General features: G+C 30.3%; 2 protein-coding genes and 1 non-coding gene across 3 annotated transcripts; all 3 read left to right on the top strand.

Moving 5' to 3' along the window:
* The first annotated feature begins 11,956 nt into the window (after positions 1-11,956).
* On the top strand, positions 11,957-17,179 carry LOC107931256 (protein ESKIMO 1). Its single transcript, XM_016863103.2, has 5 exons — positions 11,957-12,647; positions 13,181-13,352; positions 14,647-14,846; positions 14,926-15,084; positions 16,587-17,179. Exons 1-5 carry the CDS (start codon positions 12,061-12,063, stop codon positions 16,933-16,935), a joined length of 1,467 nt encoding a protein of 488 aa, XP_016718592.1. The 5' UTR covers positions 11,957-12,060; the 3' UTR covers positions 16,936-17,179.
* A 706-nt stretch (positions 17,180-17,885) lies between these two features.
* On the top strand, positions 17,886-17,958 carry TRNAA-AGC (transfer RNA alanine (anticodon AGC)). Its single transcript has one exon. It is a non-coding gene; the product is annotated as a tRNA-Ala (tRNA).
* A 1,264-nt stretch (positions 17,959-19,222) lies between these two features.
* Positions 19,223-22,233, top strand: LOC107931261 (protein ESKIMO 1; the record flags this gene model as incomplete). Its single annotated transcript, XM_016863107.2, has 5 exons — positions 19,223-19,611; positions 19,699-19,870; positions 21,257-21,456; positions 21,554-21,712; positions 21,804-22,233. Coding segments are annotated over 5 exons (1,269 nt in total), but the record flags the coding sequence as incomplete, so codon positions are not given.
* Positions 22,234-22,598: the final 365 nt, after the last annotated feature.

Here is a 22,598-nt window from a genome sequence, read left to right as displayed (position 1 = left end):
TGAGTCTATTTTCAAGAGAAATAAACAGAACATCATTTGAGTCCTGTAGGAGGAGATAATTAATTTTTAGTAAAGAAGGGTTGGAATTGTCAGACAGCAGAATAAGGGTGACTTTAAGGAATAAAATGTACTTATTGGCTAAATTAAAAATTCTGAAAATTTTATGGTAAGAATATACGTAAGTCTAGCTTCATGGAAAATTAGCAGATCTTAATTTTGAGTTCTGTAGCTCAAGATATAAATAATTTAATGACTATAACGCAAATAGACAGTTTTGAATATACATATAAGTAAATAGTGAAATTATTGATAATGTTACTTAAAGCATGTTATATAAATTAAGGATGTGAAATAGAGAGGAGGAGGAGGAAGAAAATAAATATATGAATTTTCAGCTAGCAAGGGTTTTGTTGGGTTTTTCACACAGGAAGAAAAATAGAATCAAGTTATTTGGATAAAATATGAAGCTCTTGTTGAAGCTAGAGTAACAAAGTAATAATTCCGGATAAAGTATGAAGTAAGTTTGAGATTCAAGGACTTGAGAGTTGCAACCAAACAAACAGAAGTAAATGGGATGAAAAATTGAGAGAAGTATTTCATCCGGGTAACATACATACCGCTGTTTGTTGCCACCTTTAATAGGTTTACATTTAAAATGGACAATTTGTATGTTTTAGACTCAGGGACTAAATTGAATAAAAGAAAAATTGTAGGGGAAATTTTGTAAAAATGTCAAAAATGACCAAAATGAAGGAAATGAATTGTTTTATTGATTAAATTAATAAATTGAATGAAATTATTAATTTGGATTAAGATTGGGTGAAAATCGGGGAAAATTAAAAATTTACCAAAATGCCCCTGAATCTTGATATTTCTGCAATTTTGCCAAGTAAGTTTGTGTAACTTGAATTATATTCTTAAGTGCTTGAAATGTATGTTATTTATATAAATAATTTGAATGTTCATTGTATGAATTGATATATTTGATAAAAATGGTAAGAAATCCCGGTTGAATGAAAGGAAAATTCAATGGATCTCTGAAAAGGAATTGACGGTAAAAAGGATCTAGCCTGGACGGGTGGTCCTATTCTAATATAGCCCTCCCGAAGAATATGTGGAAAATGGATTTAGCCCAGACGGATAATCCGAATTAGGGTCTGAATTTAGCCTGGGCTGGTAATTCAGATCCAAGCTCATTAGAGTAATTGTCGTTGCAGAGGATTTAGCCTGAACTGGTAATCCCGACAATACTCTATGAGTTTATATTACAGGGGATTTAGCCTGGAATGGTAATCCTGATGTAAGGATGAGGTTCGCGAAAGTGTGCTTCTGAAATGAAATGTGTAAGACCATGGTTAAAAGATACCATGGCAACATGACGGAAATGAATAAGACCATAGTTGAAAGATACCATCACAATGTAACATGAAATGAACAAGACCATGGTTGAAAGATACCATGGCAACATAACGGAAATGAATAATACCGTGGTTGAAAGATACCATGGCAATGTAACATGAAATGAACAAGACCATGGTTGAAAGATACCATGGCAACATGACGAAAATGAATAAGACCATGATTGAAAGATACCATGGCCATGTAACATGAAATGAACAAGACCATGGTTGAAAGATACCATGGAAACATGACTGGAAATGAATAAGACCATGGTTGAAAGATACCATGGCAACATGACAGAAAATAAGTAAGACCATAGTTGAAGATACTATGGCATCATGTCGAAGATAAATAAGACCGTGGATGGGAGACGCTATGACATCTGTTGAACAATTGATATTCAGGTAATATGTATCAGATGATGAATGGTTATATGGAAATATATGTATAAAATAGTTGTATGAAATAATTAAGAAGATACATAAACGAAATAAGTATAGGTACATGGAATTTAATTTATGTTAAGTTTAATATGAACTATTACCGAAATAAATATACATAAGATATATGGAAATAATGGTGCATGAAATATTGATATAACGAAATGAATGATATATGCTTATGAAAAAACAGTAAGAGAATAATATGTTTCGTGACATGTACATATATGATTATCTTTGATATGTTGATACAAGGAAATTATGTAAGTTGAGACTATTATTAAACTCAAGTGTGATATGTCGAGAAAATAGGTATATCAATGTTGAAATTATATGAAATACAAGTATACTAACAATGTTGTTGTTTGATACTTAGACAAGTGTCAAGTTATTGATTGAACGGTAATATGTTTATTTATATGATGCATTGAATCGGTAAGTATTTAATTGAAATTTTTGTTAAATGATATGTAAATCCTAATAATGCCCCAAAACCTTGTTCTGGCAACGGATACGGGTTAGAGATGTTACACAATATATATTCTTGAATTCTTGGATCGGAGCATGACGTCTATTCAAACTATATTAAAATAATAAAATTTTTAATTATATATATACTATTAATTTTTAAATCAACTACATTAACATTATATAATTGAAATTTGAAAAATACATACCTCCGCTTCCAACTATTGATATAATAGAAGTCGTATATCTTGAAGCTCCTCTAGTAGTCTCACATAACTCAGCCTATGGTTTCACCTATTGAAATAATATGCTAATACTATAATTTAAATTTTAAATAATTTTATTATGGATAATATATTATCTAATGAATTTTACTTTGTTACGAGTGAGAATGTATAAGGGTAGTTTGCTCAAGGACGTAAAAATGGAAATAGTATGCAACTATTGGTTTTAATTTTCTATTGTTGCATTGCCTGACACATCTCTTGGTACAACGTCGCCAACACGGCTGACCCCCAACTAAGTTCGCCTACTTCTCTAAAATCCACGAGTTTTAGCAGTCACCTTAAATGGACAAGATTTCGTGATTTATAAGGAATTAGGAGACCCCTGATGATCATAAAGATGTACGCCCGAGCATATTGTTCTCTTTCAAATTTGTTCGATTCAGCATCGAGCCCACCAAAATTTCTTTTCAACCAATTCATATATATTTGGACTCCATAAATCATGTTCGGAACCTTCCCTAAAAGTTGTTTGCATACATCTCTCCAATCAGATGTAACAAATGACCTAGTCAATATCGGCCCATCCATTGGTAACTCAAGCTGTAATTGTATGTCCTCGAGTGTGATAGTAAACTCGCCATATGGAAGATAGAATGTATGTGTGTTAGGTCTCGACCTTTCTACTAACGCGCTTACAAGTGTGGGGTCCAATTTACACCCCTACCCATACGGGCCACATGTAAAAATCCCACATCTCTCAAATATGGTTCGATTAAAAACGGTGGAGGAACGGGTAGATTAAGAATATATGTCTCCAAAATTTGATCTTCCGACTATATGTAGCCATTTCATAATTATTTAGGGGGAGCCGTTGGGACGAGGTCGCCGTTATGGAAAACATAATCCGTTAGAAATGTGTCCAACTGGACGCATTTTCTTTTTTTTTTACCTAATCCTATAATTTTTGGAAAACCTAGCCTAATTCGATCATTTTTCCTAAAAAACGAAATTTTAAAGCATTTTAACCCCCACCAACCACTAAACTTCCTTCTAGCTGCCCATCAAAATTTACCTTACTCCCGACATTTCTTACTCTAGTCCCTACTAAGCTTCTTTCCAACTACTCTTCAATTGTTACCTTAGTCTCTCAAGTCGTTGAAAAAAAAACTTCCTTTTAGCTTTGAGCATGGCTTTGTCTAGAAATAAAATGTTTACCTGGTTCCTCCTTTCACAAGTGGCTTATGGGTGATGCTAAAGCTTATGTTTTACACATCTTTAGAAAAAAAAAGTTGAATGAGTTTTTTTCTTATCCATGGTATCATGTTGTCATTCTTTTTCTTTTTTTCCAACTTATCCTTGTGGCTTCTAATCTTCGCCGTGCTAATATTTACGGTTAAGACATGTGTAAAGTTTGGAAATAGTTGAATTGTTCTTATTTACTTTATAAAATAGAAGGGTGGAATGCTATGGATGAATATCTAATTTGGGTTTATTATCATTTAGGGTTATAAATTTAGACTAGTTAAGGTTGATGTTACCGGGTTTTCAATTTACCAATGCCATAATATTTATTGACCTCTTTTTTGAATTAAGCTATTTTGTATATGAAAATTTAATGAATAGAAGGATGGCATTAGGGGTTCTATCTTTTGCATTACTGGTGGTGCATAATTAAGTTAAGTACCGAACTACCGTTGGTAACGATTTTCATGTGCCATCCCACATTCAAGATTTGTTTTACCATTAAATATCACAGATACAACTTTATGAGATTTATTATGATACTATAGAATTGTTTAAAAAAACATGTCATTACATTGGATAAACTCCTATGGGTTTACCAACCCCTAGCAACGGCGCCAAAATTTGATGAGGTTGTTGAGAGCACCAAAAAAATCCTATCCCTATAAAATAATGAAAAATAATAGTATAAGGGAAGTAGGGTCAAATCATCAGTGACTAGATTTGCACAAGTTATTGTTCCTCAAAATCCCGGACAAAGCCGTGCCCAAGAAAACCTACGTACCTGGAAAAAAAATTTAAAGTTTGATTGAATTGAAATTATAAAAGTTAAAATTAAAATTGTAATGAAGGACAGAGTTGAGTAAGAGAAAGCTTTTTTTTTATGAAGATATTCCAACCTCCGGTTGTCTCGATCCGTCTGGGTTCTATTATTGGCTTTTAGGTGATCATTCTCGAACAGAATAAGCCAGTTATAATGGAAGAGGGTGCCTATGACCACCAACTCTACTTAGGTTTTAAACTTACGATTAGAGGAACCTGACTCTAGCCAACCGTTGCTTTTGTGGGACTGTCTTACACTAGATCATCATTTCTCAATGGCGAATGCCACACCATTTTATCTCTTGAGCTCGACAACCATTGAAACAGTAAGCTAACGAACCGACTGTGCAACCTTTCTAAAACATACAAACAACCACCTTTGCTCAAGATGAAAAGATCGCTTTTGAAGGGACATAGACGGAAGTGTCAGTCCCGTAGTGCAGAGAAGCGATGAATACTTGTTGAGAAGACTAAGTGCGGATTCTAAACCTCATGAACCCTTTTTGGGGAATTTTGACAACCTTTGACTAGATAAATTTAGTGGTTCATGTTTTTTGGGGAAAAAGAAATAAACGTAATAAAAATGAAATTTTTATTGAATAATATGAAAGGAACAAAGGCTAGGCTTTTTGGGAGAGGGAGTGTTTATAGAAAAGATGAGTGAAATTTGTGTCACTCCATCCCCTATTTATAGTACTAGGAAACCTAGTATATTCCTGCTTAAATTTTAAAAGATAAATACAAATAATTAAAGATAATTAAAGATAAATGCTAAATTTAAATCTAAGTAATAATCTTTAACAATTATCCTAATATAATTAAAAATTGAATAGAGTCTTGTTTGTATAAAATCTCTTCTTTGCACTTTCACCATCCAAGTCTTCCATACTTTGCATTTCCGGCACCACTTCTCTTCTACTTCGCATGTTGGCCCATTTTATCTTTAAATTCACGCTTTTTGCCCCCAAATTTTTGTTTGCCTTCAATTTAGTCCCTACAAGATAAAAAACCATAAATAGCTCAAATTAGTAGGATCATACTCCAAATAAATGTGTAATTAATACATAAAAATATGTCATTCTAGAGTATTATCAATGATCCCATGTGCAACCCACGTGAGATGATATTAGTATATACAAAAACATAAGCTTGGAGAAACTTTTGAAATGATGAGAATACTTTTTATTTTCTATTATATTACTAACTTTGATGTAAAAAAAGTTGTGTTAATTATTTTTGAAAAAAACTTTGCTAATTTTACTAATTTAAAATAGAATTATTACTTGAATTGAACTATAAACTTCTTAATTAATACCGGAGTGATACCAATTCAAATTTAAGTTTAGTTTTATAGATTGCATCTAGTAGTTAGGCATGTCCAACCATGGGTGGAACTATGTAGGAGATTATGGGGTCAATTATATAATTGATGATCTTACAAAAAATTTGAAAATGACCTCATAAAAATTTTGACTTCACAAAAATTTGAAAATGACTCACCAATTTTTTTTAAAAAATTATTTTATATAAAAATAAATAAATCTCTCTCAACTACTAAAACCTAAAAATCTTTTATCTTTTTTTCTTCAATACTATAATTTTCTCTCAAATTTCTCTTATTCACACACATACACTCCAGAATTTTTAAAAGATAGATGAACAATCTACCAATACTTTTAAATGGGCCCCCTAATTTGGTAACAATTAATTTTTCAATTTTTTTATTAATCTCTAGAAAATTAGAATTGTGTTTTTTTTTATGATAGTTTAGGATTTTTTTTTCAAGATTTAGTTTTTGGTTTATCAAATTAGTTTGAGATATTGATTTTGTATGAGATTCCTAGCATTTTGATTGGTTAATACTTTTTAGAGGTTGATTAATACAAATAATCAAATAAATTATGATTGATTGTATTTATAGTCTTGAATTTCTTGACTAGTAATTAGAAATTTAACATTTTGATTTAGAATAGTTGTTGCTAGTGTGATTATTGTGAATCTTGTGTTTGAAAATTAACATCTATACTATTAATGAAATCTTTTGAAAATTAACATCTATACTACTAATGAAATCCCTAATTGAGTTAGTGTCACGAGTTAATTGGGTACCAACTTGGTAAGGAAATAACTAATATACCCTTTTATTAAATGACTACTACTATTTTTTTGTGGTCCTTTTTGTCTTTTCATACTTTTATATATTTTTAAAATAAAAGAACTAAAAAAAACATGTCTAAATATTGAAGCCATGTTTAATAGATTTATAAACAAATTCTTTACCACTGCACCAATAATAATTCTTGAATAAATTTTAAAAATATTAACTTTTAACCTAAAATATTTTCTCTAACCAAATTTGTCTATATAGATAATATTATCAATTGAGTTGGTGTCACAAGTCAACTCGGCATTAACTTGTAATTGATGACAATATCATGATAAACAATTGCAGTGTATTTAATATTTTAATTTGATGTATTTATGTGTTTAAATTTCATTTTACTCACAATATTTTAATCTAATTTTTTACTTTATTATGGTACATATTTCATGTATTATTATGATTAATTAGTTTCAAATCATACGTTTTATTATTTATTATATGTTATTCTTAAACACACATCTGTGTTCTAAATTTGTAGTTTCCACACGCATACGCATGCGATAGGATTTCCAGTATTATATTCTCATTATTTTTGTGAAAAAAATTACTAGTTGTATGTTGGATTCATGAAAATCTTTTTATTTAAACCTTAGATTTATTTGTTCTAGATGTTTAATAGGAATGAACAATATTTTAGAAGAAAATTTATTAGTGAAGTAGAGTATCTTCTAAAAGAAAGTTTAGATTTATTTTCAAAAAACATTTTCAACTCCTTTTTTTGTACAGAACTCCGATTTGGAGTCACAATCCCTAGAACTAAGACCAAAACCCTGTAAAGGAGACAAAACCTTTCAGTTTTCTTCTCTCCGACGAAGCCTCCAACGAATCTTGAGAGACTCGAAGGTCCTTCACATCAGAGATGGCCATATTTCCTCGAAGATGGAGCCCTTGCCCACCCACGACGGCCGAATGTGAAGCGTCAGGTGGGTTTTCTTCCCTTTTTTTATATTTTAGGTTAGATATATATATTTTTTTAAAGAGAAAAAAAAAGAAAAACTAACATATTAGAACATAAAGGAATCACCTCTTTTAACTTTTCTTTGTATTCTTTCTTTTTTGATAGATTTCGTGTGTAAAATAATACATGATTTTTTTGGCTTTTATAGTCGAATACAAACTGTTGTTTTTACTGTTTGTCCACTGTTCTTGCACGTTTGTATCTGTCCTTTTTCTTTCTCTTTGTAAGCGACGGTGCCCGGTCAATGGAGGGGAGAGAAGGGGTGCCCTTTGCCATTCTGGTGCAACGGCGGCAGAGGAGGCATCAGGCTTTGGGGCATGCGCGTGCTGACGTGGCCAAAGGTAGCGGTGCAGAGGCTTTAGGGTTTTTGGTTTTACTGAAAAATGTTTAAGTTGTGATTGTAAATTTAGGCCTGATGGACTGTTGTAATGGATTCTTTTATTTTTATTTTTTATATTTTTGGGCCCGGGCTAAATTGGCCTATTACAGTACCAAAGAGTGATCAAAGATTATTTTAATTGATGATGAGGTAACCTAATATTATGATATTATTTTTTAAAATTTTCTATAAGTTGTTTGTCAAGTGTGAATCAAGCCCTCTTAAAACCACTTCTTTTTTTAGGGTTAAATTCTGCTATTAGTCCATGTACTTTGCGACAGTTGTAGATTTAGTTCCTATAATTATATTTGATCAATTTTAGTCCTTATACTTTTCGAATTGGTCACTTTTAGTCTTTGTACTTTTTAAAATTTGAAATTTTAGTCCTAACTCAAACAGTAGCAATTAAATTTATTTGGTTAAATTCAATTACTAGTCCTATTCTATGCCTACAATTACAGATTTAGTCCACATTCTCCAATTAGATCATTCTAAGCCCCTATACTTTTCAAATTTTGAAATTTCAATCTTAATACAAATGACAGTCGTTAATCCATTAATTGAATTTTTAGTGAGTAATATGTGAAAATAATAAGTTGACATGACATTACACATATGATAAAATATTTGGTGCATTGGATTTTAGAAATATCATAACATTAGTCAATGAACTTGATTGTTACTGTTTGGTAAGGATTAAAATTTTAAAAATTAGAAATTTTAGGGACTAAAAATGACTAAATAAAAATACAAAGATTAAATCCACAACTTTTGTAAAGCACATGACTAATGGCAGAATTTAAACTTTTTTATTTATTTATTTGTTATTGTTTAGTGAATGTGACAAAAGATTTGTGGATTTATTTTGAAAAAAAATCAAATTTCAACAATTAATTTTAATCACCATTATTGAATGTATTTATTAATTTAGTGTAAATATCTTTTATATTTATTATAAACTATTATTATAATTGTTGCACTAAAATTTTATTTTATTTTTGTTAGAAGTGGTATTTAAATTACTTTTTTCTTATATGGATACTTCCATCAGTTAACCTTTAGTCAATGATGGTTAACTATTATATGGCTCAATCACATACCAATATGTGGCATAAAAAATCCACATAAGCACTGCCCACTTGACCGAGCATTGGCAAGCGTTGGCCAAATGCTAATAGAGTGTTGATCAATTTGATTAGGCGTTGACTGATATTGACATTGATCAATCAACAACGGTCAATTTTTAGTGTTTGAATATATATTTTTTTAAATTTATATATTCAAATTAATTATATTTTATACAATTATATATAAAAATAAATAAATTTTCATGAATTTTATATAACTTTTAAAATTTGGATTTTTTTATTTTTTGAATTTACATAATTTAACTTTTTGAGATATTTCCAAAATTTTATATAATTAATGTATTATAAAAATAAATTTAAATATATATTTTTTGAATTTTAAAATTTTTGAATCGTGAGGATGAACTCTTGTTTAAGTTGGATTAGCTGCGTCATATACATTCACTTGTACTAAATGATTTTTCTTAGTTTAACGAATTACCCTTTGTCGCCTTCTATAAAAAAATGATTTTTTTTTGTCCTAATAGAGTTAAAGATGGAGGTAATTTGGATAAAAGATACATAGTTTAGATAACATTTTGACTAAAAAAAATTAAATAGTAATATATGGATAAAAGTATAGCTTAAATACCAATTTATCATCTAAACGGAAATAAATAAAAAATAAAAAATTATTCCAATTGATTATTTAGATATAAGTTAAGGATGGGATATTAATTGTAAAAATACATATAAAATGAAAAGATTTAAGGATTTAAAAAAAAAAAGAAAATGTAGCTAAAAGGATAACTTGAAGAGAGTGTAAAAATGTGTGTCTTTCTTTGTAAGTTATTGTACATTACAGTCTGTATAAGGTGTCTTGGCTTGAAATAAAAGTGATGGTTCACCAAAAAATACATTGAAGTGAGAAAGTACAAAACCCTTCACTTCACTTTATGATACAAATAAAATAAAGTGTTCCTTACTCTTTACTTCTCAAACATAAAGTTTCTAATAATGACATCATTCAAAATAAATAAATATATAAAATTTAAAACATAAATATTAATTACATCATTTTTGTCGATGATAATGTATCAAAACAGTTAGAGTGAAACCATAGCAATTTTTTAAGGGTAAAATGAATTTTAATTTTTTATAGTTTATATCTTTATAATTTTTAAATGATTAAATTTATTTTTTATGATTCTAAAAGAGTTAAAATATAATTTTATTTTTATTAATTTAAAATTTAAAAAAAAATTAAAAATTTAAATAATAATTTTCTATTTTAGAGGGGTTAAGGGATCTGTCAAACTCTGCTCTGAAATCAGTCCATATCCTATAGTTGTTGTAGACAAAGAAAGATTACATGTCATTATATCATTTATTATCCACAACAAGTTCGAATGATATATACTTGGTACAATTTTTTAGTTTGGGGAAATTTATAATTATGATAAATAAACATTGTTGTACCAACTAAAAGCGTTGAGATAATAAAAAGTAAAAACCATGCTAAGATTATTACATTTAAATTTACTGTCAACGGTATCATTAATTTGTCTCTTAACATTATCCGAATCTCTATTTCTCAAAATTTTATATTAAAAAAAAAAAGAGGTTTTAGTTAACAAAATAACAAAATTTGCATCATCATGGTATGGAATTATTATTTTTGTTTGACCTTTTTCTGGCAAAACATGCTGGCAATTTTGATTTTGTTTATTAAGAACACGAACTGGTAGTTGTCTGAAATCCTTCTTTTTTCTCTGCCTCAAAGCTTAAGCTTCGCTGTGGTCCAAAAACTACTGCTGGAGCTTAGTTTTCTTTTAATAGTAGCCCCACAGAATAACAAACATGTGATAAATTAGGCATATATAATTTTATTGAATTCTTTATTAGAATGATGTAGTACTCGTAATTAAAGTAGGAATAATTCAAAATAAAAATATATTCAATGATAGGAGTTGAATAAGTTGTAAGAAGTTAATTATATCAGTAAATTTATCTATAATTTTGACTCTGGATTCAAAAATTCAATTTGATTATAAAAAGTTAACCACTAATATCAGTTCAACTCAAACCTTAAATAACTTAAAATTAAAAACTCAAGTATTAAGATACTCAAATTTGATTTCTTTAATAGTTCAGGCTCACACAACAATGATAAAAATGAATTTCCTTTTATTGAACTTGAATAATTTACGAGGTTTGTTGTCCATTTCATCTTACCTCACTCCAAAAGAAACACTTTGAAGTTTCAAACTATGAATCTCAGTTAGCATGTTCATGACAAGGACTTTTTTAAGCATTCATCGGATAAACATTAAATTTTCATGTCTGATGAAGCTTCCATATCAAACATCTTATTTGCAAAACAATACACTTGTTCATGTCCCAATCTTAGGTAGAAATATGAAGACCAACTTGGCAAAGCTTTGATTCCACTCTTCACCTTTGCTTTTCCCCCCCAGAGATAGTTTCGATCAAGGAAAGTAGTTAGTGATGGAAATATATCGATTAAAAAATATTTTTTTAAGTCTTTGTACTCTTTTACATTTGAAATTTAATCCTTTTAATTTTATTTTCATTTGTATAACATTTTAAAATAAAATTCTTTTATTTGATATAACTAAGAGTAGAGGATTTGGAGCATATTTTAACTAAAATATTTATAAATAAAATCAATAAATTTAAAAAAAAAATGAGAAAGACAACTCTCCCTCTACCAGAAACCCTCACCAGTTCCTTTAAAGAAAAACCCTTCTCACCAAACCTAAACAAACTAAACAAATATTTTACATAAATTTTTTTTTTCGTCTATATTTCCTTTCATTTCTCTCCTTTTCCATCGACTCAAATCAATACCTTTTTTATTTTCTTTTTCTCATGCAGCAACTTCGTCGTAGTACTAAGACTCTCCTCACCGAAACGGGAGCCATGAAACACCGCAAAAACAACCATGTCCCCGTATTTATCGTCCTAATCTCCGTCTTCTTGTTTGCCCTTTTCATGTACAACGAGGACGTAAAGTCCATCGCCGAGTTCCCGTTTTCGTCGAGGCCTAAAGCCAGTGAAATAATCCAACACGACGAGCCAAATAAGCCGGTTCAAGAATCTACCAGAATTGAAGAAACAAAGAAGGATGTAATTACTTCAGTTGATAAGGAGTTGAAATCCATGGCGACGGTGAAAGACGATGATGAAGGAAAAGTAGCTGAAGATAAAGCGGACGGCGTACAACAAAAAGTTGAGATACTGCCGGTCGTCGAAGAAGACGATGAAGACGTCGAATTGCCACCGGAAGATTGTGACCTCTTCACTGGAAAATGGGTGTATGATAGTGAAACGCACCCTTTGTACAAAGAAGATGAGTGTGAGTTTCTTACGCCGCAAGTAACTTGCGTGAGGAATGGAAGAAAGGATTCTAGGTATCAAAATTGGAGATGGCAGCCCAGAGATTGTAATTTACCCAAGTAAGAACCGCCTTTTTCTTCCTTTGTTGATTTTATTGAGAAGCTATTCCCCGTAATTTACAGGTAAAAAATGTTGTTAATCTTTCTATTTTAACAAAATTTGAGATTTGACCCACTTATAAAGTTAAAAGCCAAGTCCTCTTGCTTTTCCTATTTAAAAATCACAATTCTTTGTCAATTTTTGTCAATTAGTGTTCACATATCACGTGGCATATGATTGATACGTCAAATTAACAAATTTCGATAAAAAATAATAAGAAAATTTTAACTTTTAAAATACAAGAATTAAATTTTAAATTTTGTAAAAGTATACCGAACGATGACAAGTTTTGACCTGATTCATATGTAACTAATTAACAGTTCAAGTTCACGTATTTACTGGGAATTAGACAAATTTATTTTTAAGTACAATGATGACCAAATAAAGTAGAGAGACTAGTTTCTCAATTTTTATAAAGTAGAGGATTGGTTTTGTAATTAAACCTTGATTAATTTTGAAGATGCCGATGATTTTTCTGATAATTTTTTTAAAGGTATAAACCGAGATTATTTCTTGAGAAACTGAGGAATAAGAGGCTAATGTTTGTTGGAGATTCATTGAATAGAAACCAATGGGAATCCATGGTTTGTTTGGTTCAATCTGTTGTCCCGCCTGGGAGGAAGAGCTTGAAGAAGTTCGGTTCTCTCTCTATATTTAGAATTGAGGTAAAAATTTTCTCGCTTGCCAAACAGATTATTATATGGGAGAAAGCGGTTTTCATTTGGTATTCTTTAATCATTCTTAATTACAATATTTGTTTAATATATAATTGAAAGTTCATACTTTTGTTTCATTTTGATTGAATAATCATTATCAAGATTCTCAGGATCCATTGTTTTCTGAATATTCAAACTTTTTTTTTTACCAAAAACCAGACATTTTTCTTAGTATTTGTTAACCTAATGGGTGGCCTTAAAAACAGGTTTCTTTCATTGACTTTTCTTTGTCCTTGGTAATATGTGTATCTACAAAGTGGTTAAAAGGTCATTGAAGCTTTGAGATATACCAATTTTATAAAACCAAAAAATAATCTCAACTTAACCGAAAACAACCTTCAAAACAACTCAAACCTAAAGGTCCAAAATTCAAAATGATTTTAACTAGATTTCATCATGGATTGGGTCTGTCCAAACTCAAAGATGTGTCCGAAAAGTGAAAGAGTTTGAGAAAAAAATATAGGCTCGAAAAAATAGATTTCGAAAAAAAACAAGGCTTGTTTTCCAAACGGGTTAGGTCTCAAGTAAGATTATTTTTGCTCGAGCCTTGCCCAACCCAGCCCGAATCTGGCTAAATTTTTTTGTCGTTGTTTTGCTGTCAGTTTGATGTTATTTTGTTGTCATTTTGTTATTATATTACTACTATTTTATTGTTATTGTTTAGATATTGTATAACTTTTATTTTATTGTTAATTTTGCTACTATTAGAGGCATTTACTTGTTAAATTGCAAATGTCTTAGTGTTATTTAAGTATAAAGACTTTTTTTAATGTATTTTTAATTTGTTGAGAAATATTTATTTAATTGTTTGTAGTGTATTTGATGTATTATTTTTTAAAAAAATTGTTTTTATATAAAAATAATAATATAAAAATTATTAATACGAGTGGGTTAAGCCAGACTCGGGTTTAGCATTTTTACCTAGATCAAACTTAAGCAAAATTCTAGACCCAATTTTTGGGCTGAGCTAAAAACGGGTCTAAATTTTTGCATCAATTCGGCCCAACTTAACTTACGATTCGGTCTAATTTGAAAATGTAACAACTTAATTTGAAAACTAAAACCTAAAATGATTCGAACTAAAAAATATCTAAACACTAAACCATCCAAAACCCAAAATTAATCCCAACCAAAATAATCTAAAAAATTTAAAACTCTAACTAATTAATCTGAATTCAACCAACTCAAACATTGGCGTACCTTGTTCATGTTTACGAGTATTTTTGAACTTTTCTTATTGCAGGATTACAATGCGACAGTGGAGTTTTATTGGGCCCCATTTTTGGTGCAATCAAACGCAGATAACCCAAACATGCACGCCATCTTGGACCGTATAATCATGCCTGGATCAATCAAGAAACATGGCAAGCACTGGAAAAATGTTGATTATTTGGTCTTCAACACTTACATATGGTGGATGAACACTGTCCTTATGAAAGTCTTGTAAGTAGTCAGAAACATAACATTTCGGTTTCATCAGATCCAATTTATGTTCTGATGTTTGTGGGATATTGGTGTATAGACGAGGATCCTTCGATCGAGGCGACACCGAATACGATGAGATTGAACGGCCGATAGCATATAAGAAAGTGTTGACCACATGGTCTAAATGGGTTAATAAGAATGTAAATCCAAATCGAACCACTGTCTTCCTCAACAGCATGTCTCCTCTTCATATCAGGTAATAAATCTCTTTCCATCCCCCCCTTTTTTTAATGTTTCCAATAACTATATTGATTTTAGATGAAGTTAATTTAAGTCAGGTTAAAATTATTTTAGATTCGAATAATTTCAAGTTAGAGATGGTTCAAGTTCGATTATTTAGGGTTTAAGTTTTAAAACAAATCATTTTGAGTTTGAAACATATTAATTTTTGGTCATTTCGAAATCAAATTGTTGATTTTTATTATCAAATTGGGATAGGTCGAGTTTATATTATGATTAATTGAGTTGAATTATCAAATTAGATAATCATAGATTCTATATTCAAATTTATAAGAGTTTAATATTAAATCAAGAATATTTTCATTGTAAATATGTACTAAACAATAAATCAAAACTCAACTAATCAATATAAATTTAATTAAAAATTTGATTGATGCCATTATTTAAAAAATAGTATTTTAATAAATTCGGGTTTAATTATAATAGCTTGCTACAATTTCATTTTTGTCTAGAAATTGGAGTCAAACAATAATTATGTATAAATTATGAGTAGATATAACTACCTTCACCGAAAAAGATACCCTAATCTTTTTTTAAGATATTAAAATAAATAAAAGAATCCCAAGTAGTAAATTGCAAATAATTTGAGTGAAGTCAATAAAAACAACACCTTATCTAACTTATTCTTCGTCACCATGCATTTATAGAGATTCCTCCTATTTTTTATGCACATCTTGGAACTTAATTAGATGTTTTCATTGTCATTAGCTGCCATAGTTGTCGGAATTTAGCATCCAAAATTAGGTGATCCCCAGCAGTTAGACAGTAGGCCTATGACCTTTCAACCAATAAACTCAACTATTCCCTTGTTTGTTATTAGTATACTGAGCCCTTGGGTCTAGTTTGGGTGAAGAAAATAAACAGAATAACAAATGGGGCCATGCTCCAATCAACTCTGATTCAAAAATAAGTTAAAAATTGAAATGATTTAATTAAAAATTTTATTTCTTAAATCTGAATCGAATCTAAAATAAAATTTGATATGGTCTCAAATTTGATCCTTATTGACTTAACGATAGAAAGTTAAGAATCTAAACTCGTTAAATCTGAATTCAAATTGACCCAAATCCAAATTAATCAAAATATAAAAAGTGAATCAAACAGGAAACTATCCTAACTTTGAATGAACAAAAAAAAACCTAAAATGATTTGTACCTTAAGTTACTAGAACTTAAAATGACCGTCTGAAAATTTTAAACCTCAAACATAAATGATCCGATATCAAAATTACATGAATCTAAAACAACCCGAATTAAAATGATCCAAATCTATAATTGATCGAAACTTAAATCAAAATTATTTCAAATTTTCAAAATCCAATCTCAATCCAAAACCAACATAACCCACCAATTCATTCGTCTATTCAAGACCAAACAAAATCTAATCATTTTTGTTTTGTTTTTTCTTTCTATTATTATTCTAAGGCTTACATAATTTTGAACCTAACAATGTCTGCAGGAGCTTGGACTGGAACAACCCAGATGGGATCAAGTGTGCCCTTGAGACAACCCCAATCCTCAACCAGTCAATGCACCTAAACGTGGGCACAGACCGTCGGCTCTATGTGGTTGCCAAAAACATAACTCGAAACACGAAAATCCCAGTCCATTTTATTGACATTACGACTCTTTCGGAATACAGAAAAGATGCACACACTGCAATTCACACTATTCGACAAGGTAAAATACTAACCCGTGAACAAAAGGCTGACCCGGCTATATACGCTGATTGTATCCATTGGTGCCTTCCCGGGTTACCCGACACATGGAACGAGTTTCTTTATACACGTATCATATCTCGCTCATGACACGTACACATAATTCGCATTGTTTTCTGTTTAAAGTTGTAAGTTAATTGTAATTTTCTCTCCATTATTTGATGGATGTAGCTTCGTATAGGTTATGGTTTTTTTATTTCTTTTGTTGATTTAATGTCAAATTTCATCACTCACTCAAGTAAAATATGGCCTAAGCCAACGCACAAATTTGTAGAATATATATGTTGGAAACTTTGAATATGGAAATAAATGTTTATATAAACAAGGTTTCCTACCTTTCCCTTTTGCTAATTTTTATCAATTCTTTGCTTTTCATCCATTTTTTTTCTCTTTAAATTACTCAAACCCCCATATCAAATAAATAACTAAATCATATATTTATTTTTAAATACAAATATTAAGGTAAAGATGAACAAATGCCACTAACTAAAAACCATGTTTTAAGTCAAAATATGTCATCAATTTTTATACCTGAATGAAGTGTAAAGTTTAGTTTTTATCATTAATATTTTCCGTTAAATTTACCATCAATGTAATAATATAATCACGAAGCAAATAATTATGCACTTAATAAAGTATACTATATAATAAGTCAATTTTAACGAAAATCAAGTGTTTGACTTTAATTTTAACAATGTCAAACCCTGCCAAAGTAGAGGTGTGACATCATAATTTTGACCAGTTTGTTATATATAAACTGCCTTCGATAAAGAGAAAACTTTAAAAAAGCAATGAAGATGAGATGACCCTATTGGATTCTTAGAAATCTTTATGATAGCAGGTGGGTCAGCAATCAAATTAACAGTAAACAAGATAAAATGTCTATTAATCTCGCATAGCTTTACTTTAATTATGGATTTGCAAATTATATTAGATCACTAAGATTACTGTAATTACACTCTGTTGACAGATCACCGATATTAATCCATCTTCCCTCATGAATAGCCTTATAAAGTAACTTGTTAAGAACCAACCCAAACGGGGATGTAGCTCAGATGGTAGAGCGCTCGCTTAGCATGCGAGAGGTACGGGGATCGATACCCCGCATCTCCATTTTTAAATTTTTGGGTTTAATTATCATTTAGTCTCATTACTACTTTGAGATTTAGTCCCCGGTCCTTATTATTTTATATTTAACCAATAATAAATTTAGTCTTTTTAGTTTAAAAGATGAAGTAAACTTGAGCCATACTGATAATGGGTTAGCCCAAAAAGAAAGCTACTGTGGTTGCAGTCAAAGCAATGGCTTGAAATTGCAGCTTTTCTTTTACCTAATGCAACATTGATTTTCAAGAATCGAAATTGTAATAAAACCAGGCACGTGATGCTGCTGAATTTTCATACCAGTGTAGGCACGGCTATATAATTTGTGGTTATGCTATGGGAAGCAATATGTAAATGAATGATGCTAAATAAGCAAACAAAGAAAGACAGTTTCTTAGTGGCAAAGGACACGAATGCTATACAAAACACCCAGGGATTGCATGCTATAAAGTACAAAACTCATAAATAACGTGGCTCTTGTTTACTGTCTCCAAGAAATTTGACAGAAAAGGCAAGATAGAGATGGCATAAAAGATTGGCTCAGCATTACTCTTATATTCCATAGGTATTGAAAGGTCAAATTCCGTAAAAGATCCCTATGCATTTTTTTGAAGATTTAATCTCTCTATTAAATTTAGTCTTTTCCAGTACTATACTTTTCCGAATGTGCATTTTCAATGATGAAGTCATTTTTTCCCATTAGTTATATTGGTTAATTTGACGTGATTTATTTTTTTAAACATGTAATGATGTTACATTTAAATTGCTCATGTAATAAGTAAATACAATTTTACAATTTAATTAATATGTCTTAAATATGTTTTATGCCATATTTGAGTTTGTATTTAATGACCAAGCTAATGGAAGAACCTAATTGATATGATGTTGACACTGATACTTTGAAAACTTAATTATAACATTTTGAAGTTTAGAAACTAAATCAGAATCAATATCATAGTTTAAGGACTTACCGTGGAGTTAACCCAAAATATTATATAGTTATAATCTATATCCTATATTCAAGTTAAAAGTAAAATGGTCAAAACATGCTAACTTTAGGCTTTGAAAAGCTGCATATATATATATATATGTATATATAAAACATATCCTGAATGATCTCAGTTTTTCCTTGTCAGATATGAAGATTGTAGTTACAAACTAATCAAAAACAAAAAGTGGGAAAAAGGAAAAATCTCACTTTTTCAGATACCTAAAAACCAGCAGCTAGTTGAAGTTAACTGCTTCAGGTTAAGCCTTGTCTTAGTGTTCATAACTTCAAGCTAGGAAGCACAGCTGCAGCAGCAATATTATCAGCCATGAAAGCAAAAGCTATCACGTAATTCTTCTAGTTTCACTGATAGTGATACTTTTGTTCAAACGGTTTATCTACAATGGAGATTTTAGGCTGTTGGCAAGGTCTAATGAGTTGTTTAGACCCATAGGAATCATTGAGGAAGCTGACGGTGAAGATCGGGTCAAGCTACCACCAAAGGGTTGTGATATTTTCACTGGGAATTGGGTTTCTGATAATAAGACCCACCCTTTGTATAAAGAAGATGAATGTGAGTTCCTCTCACAGCAAGTGACTTGCATTAGAAATGGAAGACAAGACTCACTTTATCAGAGCTGGAGATGGCAACCCAGGGACTGTTCTTTGCCCAAGTAAGTTATCACTTCAATTCGAGTCTCATCAATAATCTGATTTGATTAGTGATTTATAAGCTGCGGTTATTTTGGTATATGGTAAAGGTTCAAACCAAGATTGATGCTTGAAAAACTGAGAGGAAAGAGGGTTATGTTTGTGGGGGATTCATTGAATAGGAACCAGTGGGAATCCATGGTTTGTTTGCTTCAATCCTCAATTTCTCCAGGGAAGAAGAGCCTCAAAATGTCAGATTCTCTGGTTATCTTCACCATTGAGGTATGTTTCTTCATTAATATCTGGTTTCATTGAAGCATATAGCTTTTTTAATCTCTAAAACCTGTTGAAGAATTCTTGAAGGGTTTTTCCATTAAAGTTGAAGAAAACATTGTTTAATAACTCCATTGTTGAAATGATAGCATGTCTTGGAAGTTCTTTTTGATATGTAATTACATGAAAAGATGTGCCTATTATAGAATACGGGATAATGGAAAATGACTCATTAAAATTGGTTCTAATCAGGGGAAGCGAAAATTTGTTTTAGGGAGTAAAATAGAATTACAAATTTTTAGGGGTTAAAAGTATAATTTTGTTATTGTATTAAAATCATTTTGGGCTGCCCTTGGTTCAAGAATCTCTAAATCATTTCAAAAGAAATCTTGAATGGTCTTCCATTGTAGTTGCAGATAACCTGTCCCCACTACTGCATTGATGAAATGATAGAAAAGTTTTGGTCAAATTGTGATTTGATCCTTTTATTATGATGACACTTGATGTTTAATTTTTGTACTTTAATTTAACGAAATTTAATCCCCTAATTTTATAATTTTGTGTGCTAGTCTAAATAGTTAACAAAATTAATTATTCCCAATAAAATATTCATCTAATTTTTTTTTCTTGAAAACACCCTTTCAAACTTATTATGCAGAAATGGATTTTGTGTTGGAAGCATTTTTTAAATAAAAAAAATTCCAAATTTAACATTTTAATAGGAATAATTAGCTATTTTTACTAATAAGTGATATTATATAAGATTACGAGGACCAAATTGTGAAAAAAATAAATAAAATAATTAAATCTTAAACTTAGACATAATAGAGGGATCAAAATCAAATTTTGACCAAATTTATTTATATGCAATTATATGGAAAGGTGTGCATATTAAAGAAATGGGATAATGAAAAATGACTCATAATTGGTTCCAATTACTTAATGAATTGAAAATATAAAGCTAACCCACGCTCCATTTTCCTTTATTGTTGAACACCTATAAGCTATTTTAGAGTCTAATTATGAATTCCATTCCTCTACTTCAGTAAAATTAAGAAATTAATCTTTCTACTTTAATTTATCAGAATTTCATCTTTAGTATTTTACAAAATTAAATTTGGTAAACGCATTAACTTATTAATGTTTGCTAACTTGTTGCTTAATTCCTTACATATAAATTGTTGAATTGTATATTTTCAAGTCCTTAATTTAACAAACAAACAAAAAAAGTTTAGTAATGTTAACCAATTGAACTAACATCTTAACTTTTATAAATTATGAGGACCAAATTACGGAAAATCAAAGTAAAAAGACTTAACTCTCAGATTTTGTGAAGGAATGAAATTCATAATTTTAGCCGGTGGTTTGACAAACATTTCTTGAATGCTAGCATAGGAGTATAATACCACAGTAGAGTTCTATTGGGCACCATTTTTGGTTGAATCCAATTCAGATAATCCATGGAGACACACCATAAAAGATCGTATAATCATGCCTGAATCAATCAAAAATGGTGGAAACGATTGGAAGGGTGTCAATTACTTGATTTTCAACACTTATATTTGGTGGATGAACACTGGATATATCAAAGTCTTGTAAGTATATTAACTGCAATGGAGCTTAGTTATCTGCATGAGAGTTTATCCATGAAGTTAATTAGTACATTTCATTGTGATGTTTTATTCGGAACAGACGAGGATCGTTCAATGCAGACCCGATCGAGTACGACGAAATCGAGCGGCCTGTAGCGTTTCGGAAAGTTTTGAAGACATGGGCTAAGTGGATTGAAGAAAATGTTGATCCCAAGTTCACTTCAGTCTACTTCATGAGCATGTCCCCTCTTCATATCAAGTTATAAACACTAAACTTCCTTTTTTCATAATATGTCGTCTCATTGTTCTATCACTTGAATGATATAAATAGCTTCTGCCTCATGAAACAGGAGTTCGGATTGGAACAATTCCGATGGAATCCGATGTGCTAAAGAAATGCTTCCAGTGACGAACGTGTTTAAGCCACCGAATGTTGGCACGGACCATAGGCTATTTCGGATGGTAGCTAATGTGACCGAATCCATGAAAGTGCCGGTCTTCTTCCTCGACATTACGACCCTCTCTGAGTATCGGAAAGATGCGCATGCATCAGTTTATACCACGAGACAAGGCAAATTGATGACACCGGAACAACAGGCCGATCCGGCCACATATGCAGACTGCATCCATTGGTGCTTACCTGGGTTACCTGATACATGGAATGAGCTCCTCTTTGCGCACATTACTTTACATTCATGACCACATATAATCTCTTTTTTTTTCTTGGAAATATTGATTAACTTCTTCAAATTGGAATTGAATTTGAATGACAATTTTTTAACAAGATGACATTTATTTTTAAATTAAAAAGATTTTTTTTAAAAAAAAATTTGTTTTGTTCTTTTTATTATACTAAAATTTATAATTTAATTATTTTACTTTATTTTTCATAACTTGATCCCTCAGTTGTTATAATGTGATAGATTAATCTAGATAATTAATACTATAAATTATTCAAATTAATAATATTAATATAGGTTCATCCCTTCCAACAAAAAAAATCATATCAATATGATAAGTTGGTAGGGTATTTTTAAGAGAGAAAAATTCATGTCAACACTTTAATAGAATTAAATAATAATGTTAACTATTTTAACATGCTAATAACATTAATTATAAAAAAAATTAAGCTAAATTAAAATTTA

This window comes from Gossypium hirsutum, chromosome A04 (assembly GCF_007990345.1).
Source record: "Gossypium hirsutum isolate 1008001.06 chromosome A04, Gossypium_hirsutum_v2.1, whole genome shotgun sequence".
Taxonomy (NCBI): domain Eukaryota; kingdom Viridiplantae; phylum Streptophyta; class Magnoliopsida; order Malvales; family Malvaceae; genus Gossypium; species Gossypium hirsutum.
The sequence above is the reverse complement of the archived record's forward strand: the minus strand, read 5'-3'. Positions and strand labels throughout refer to the sequence as shown.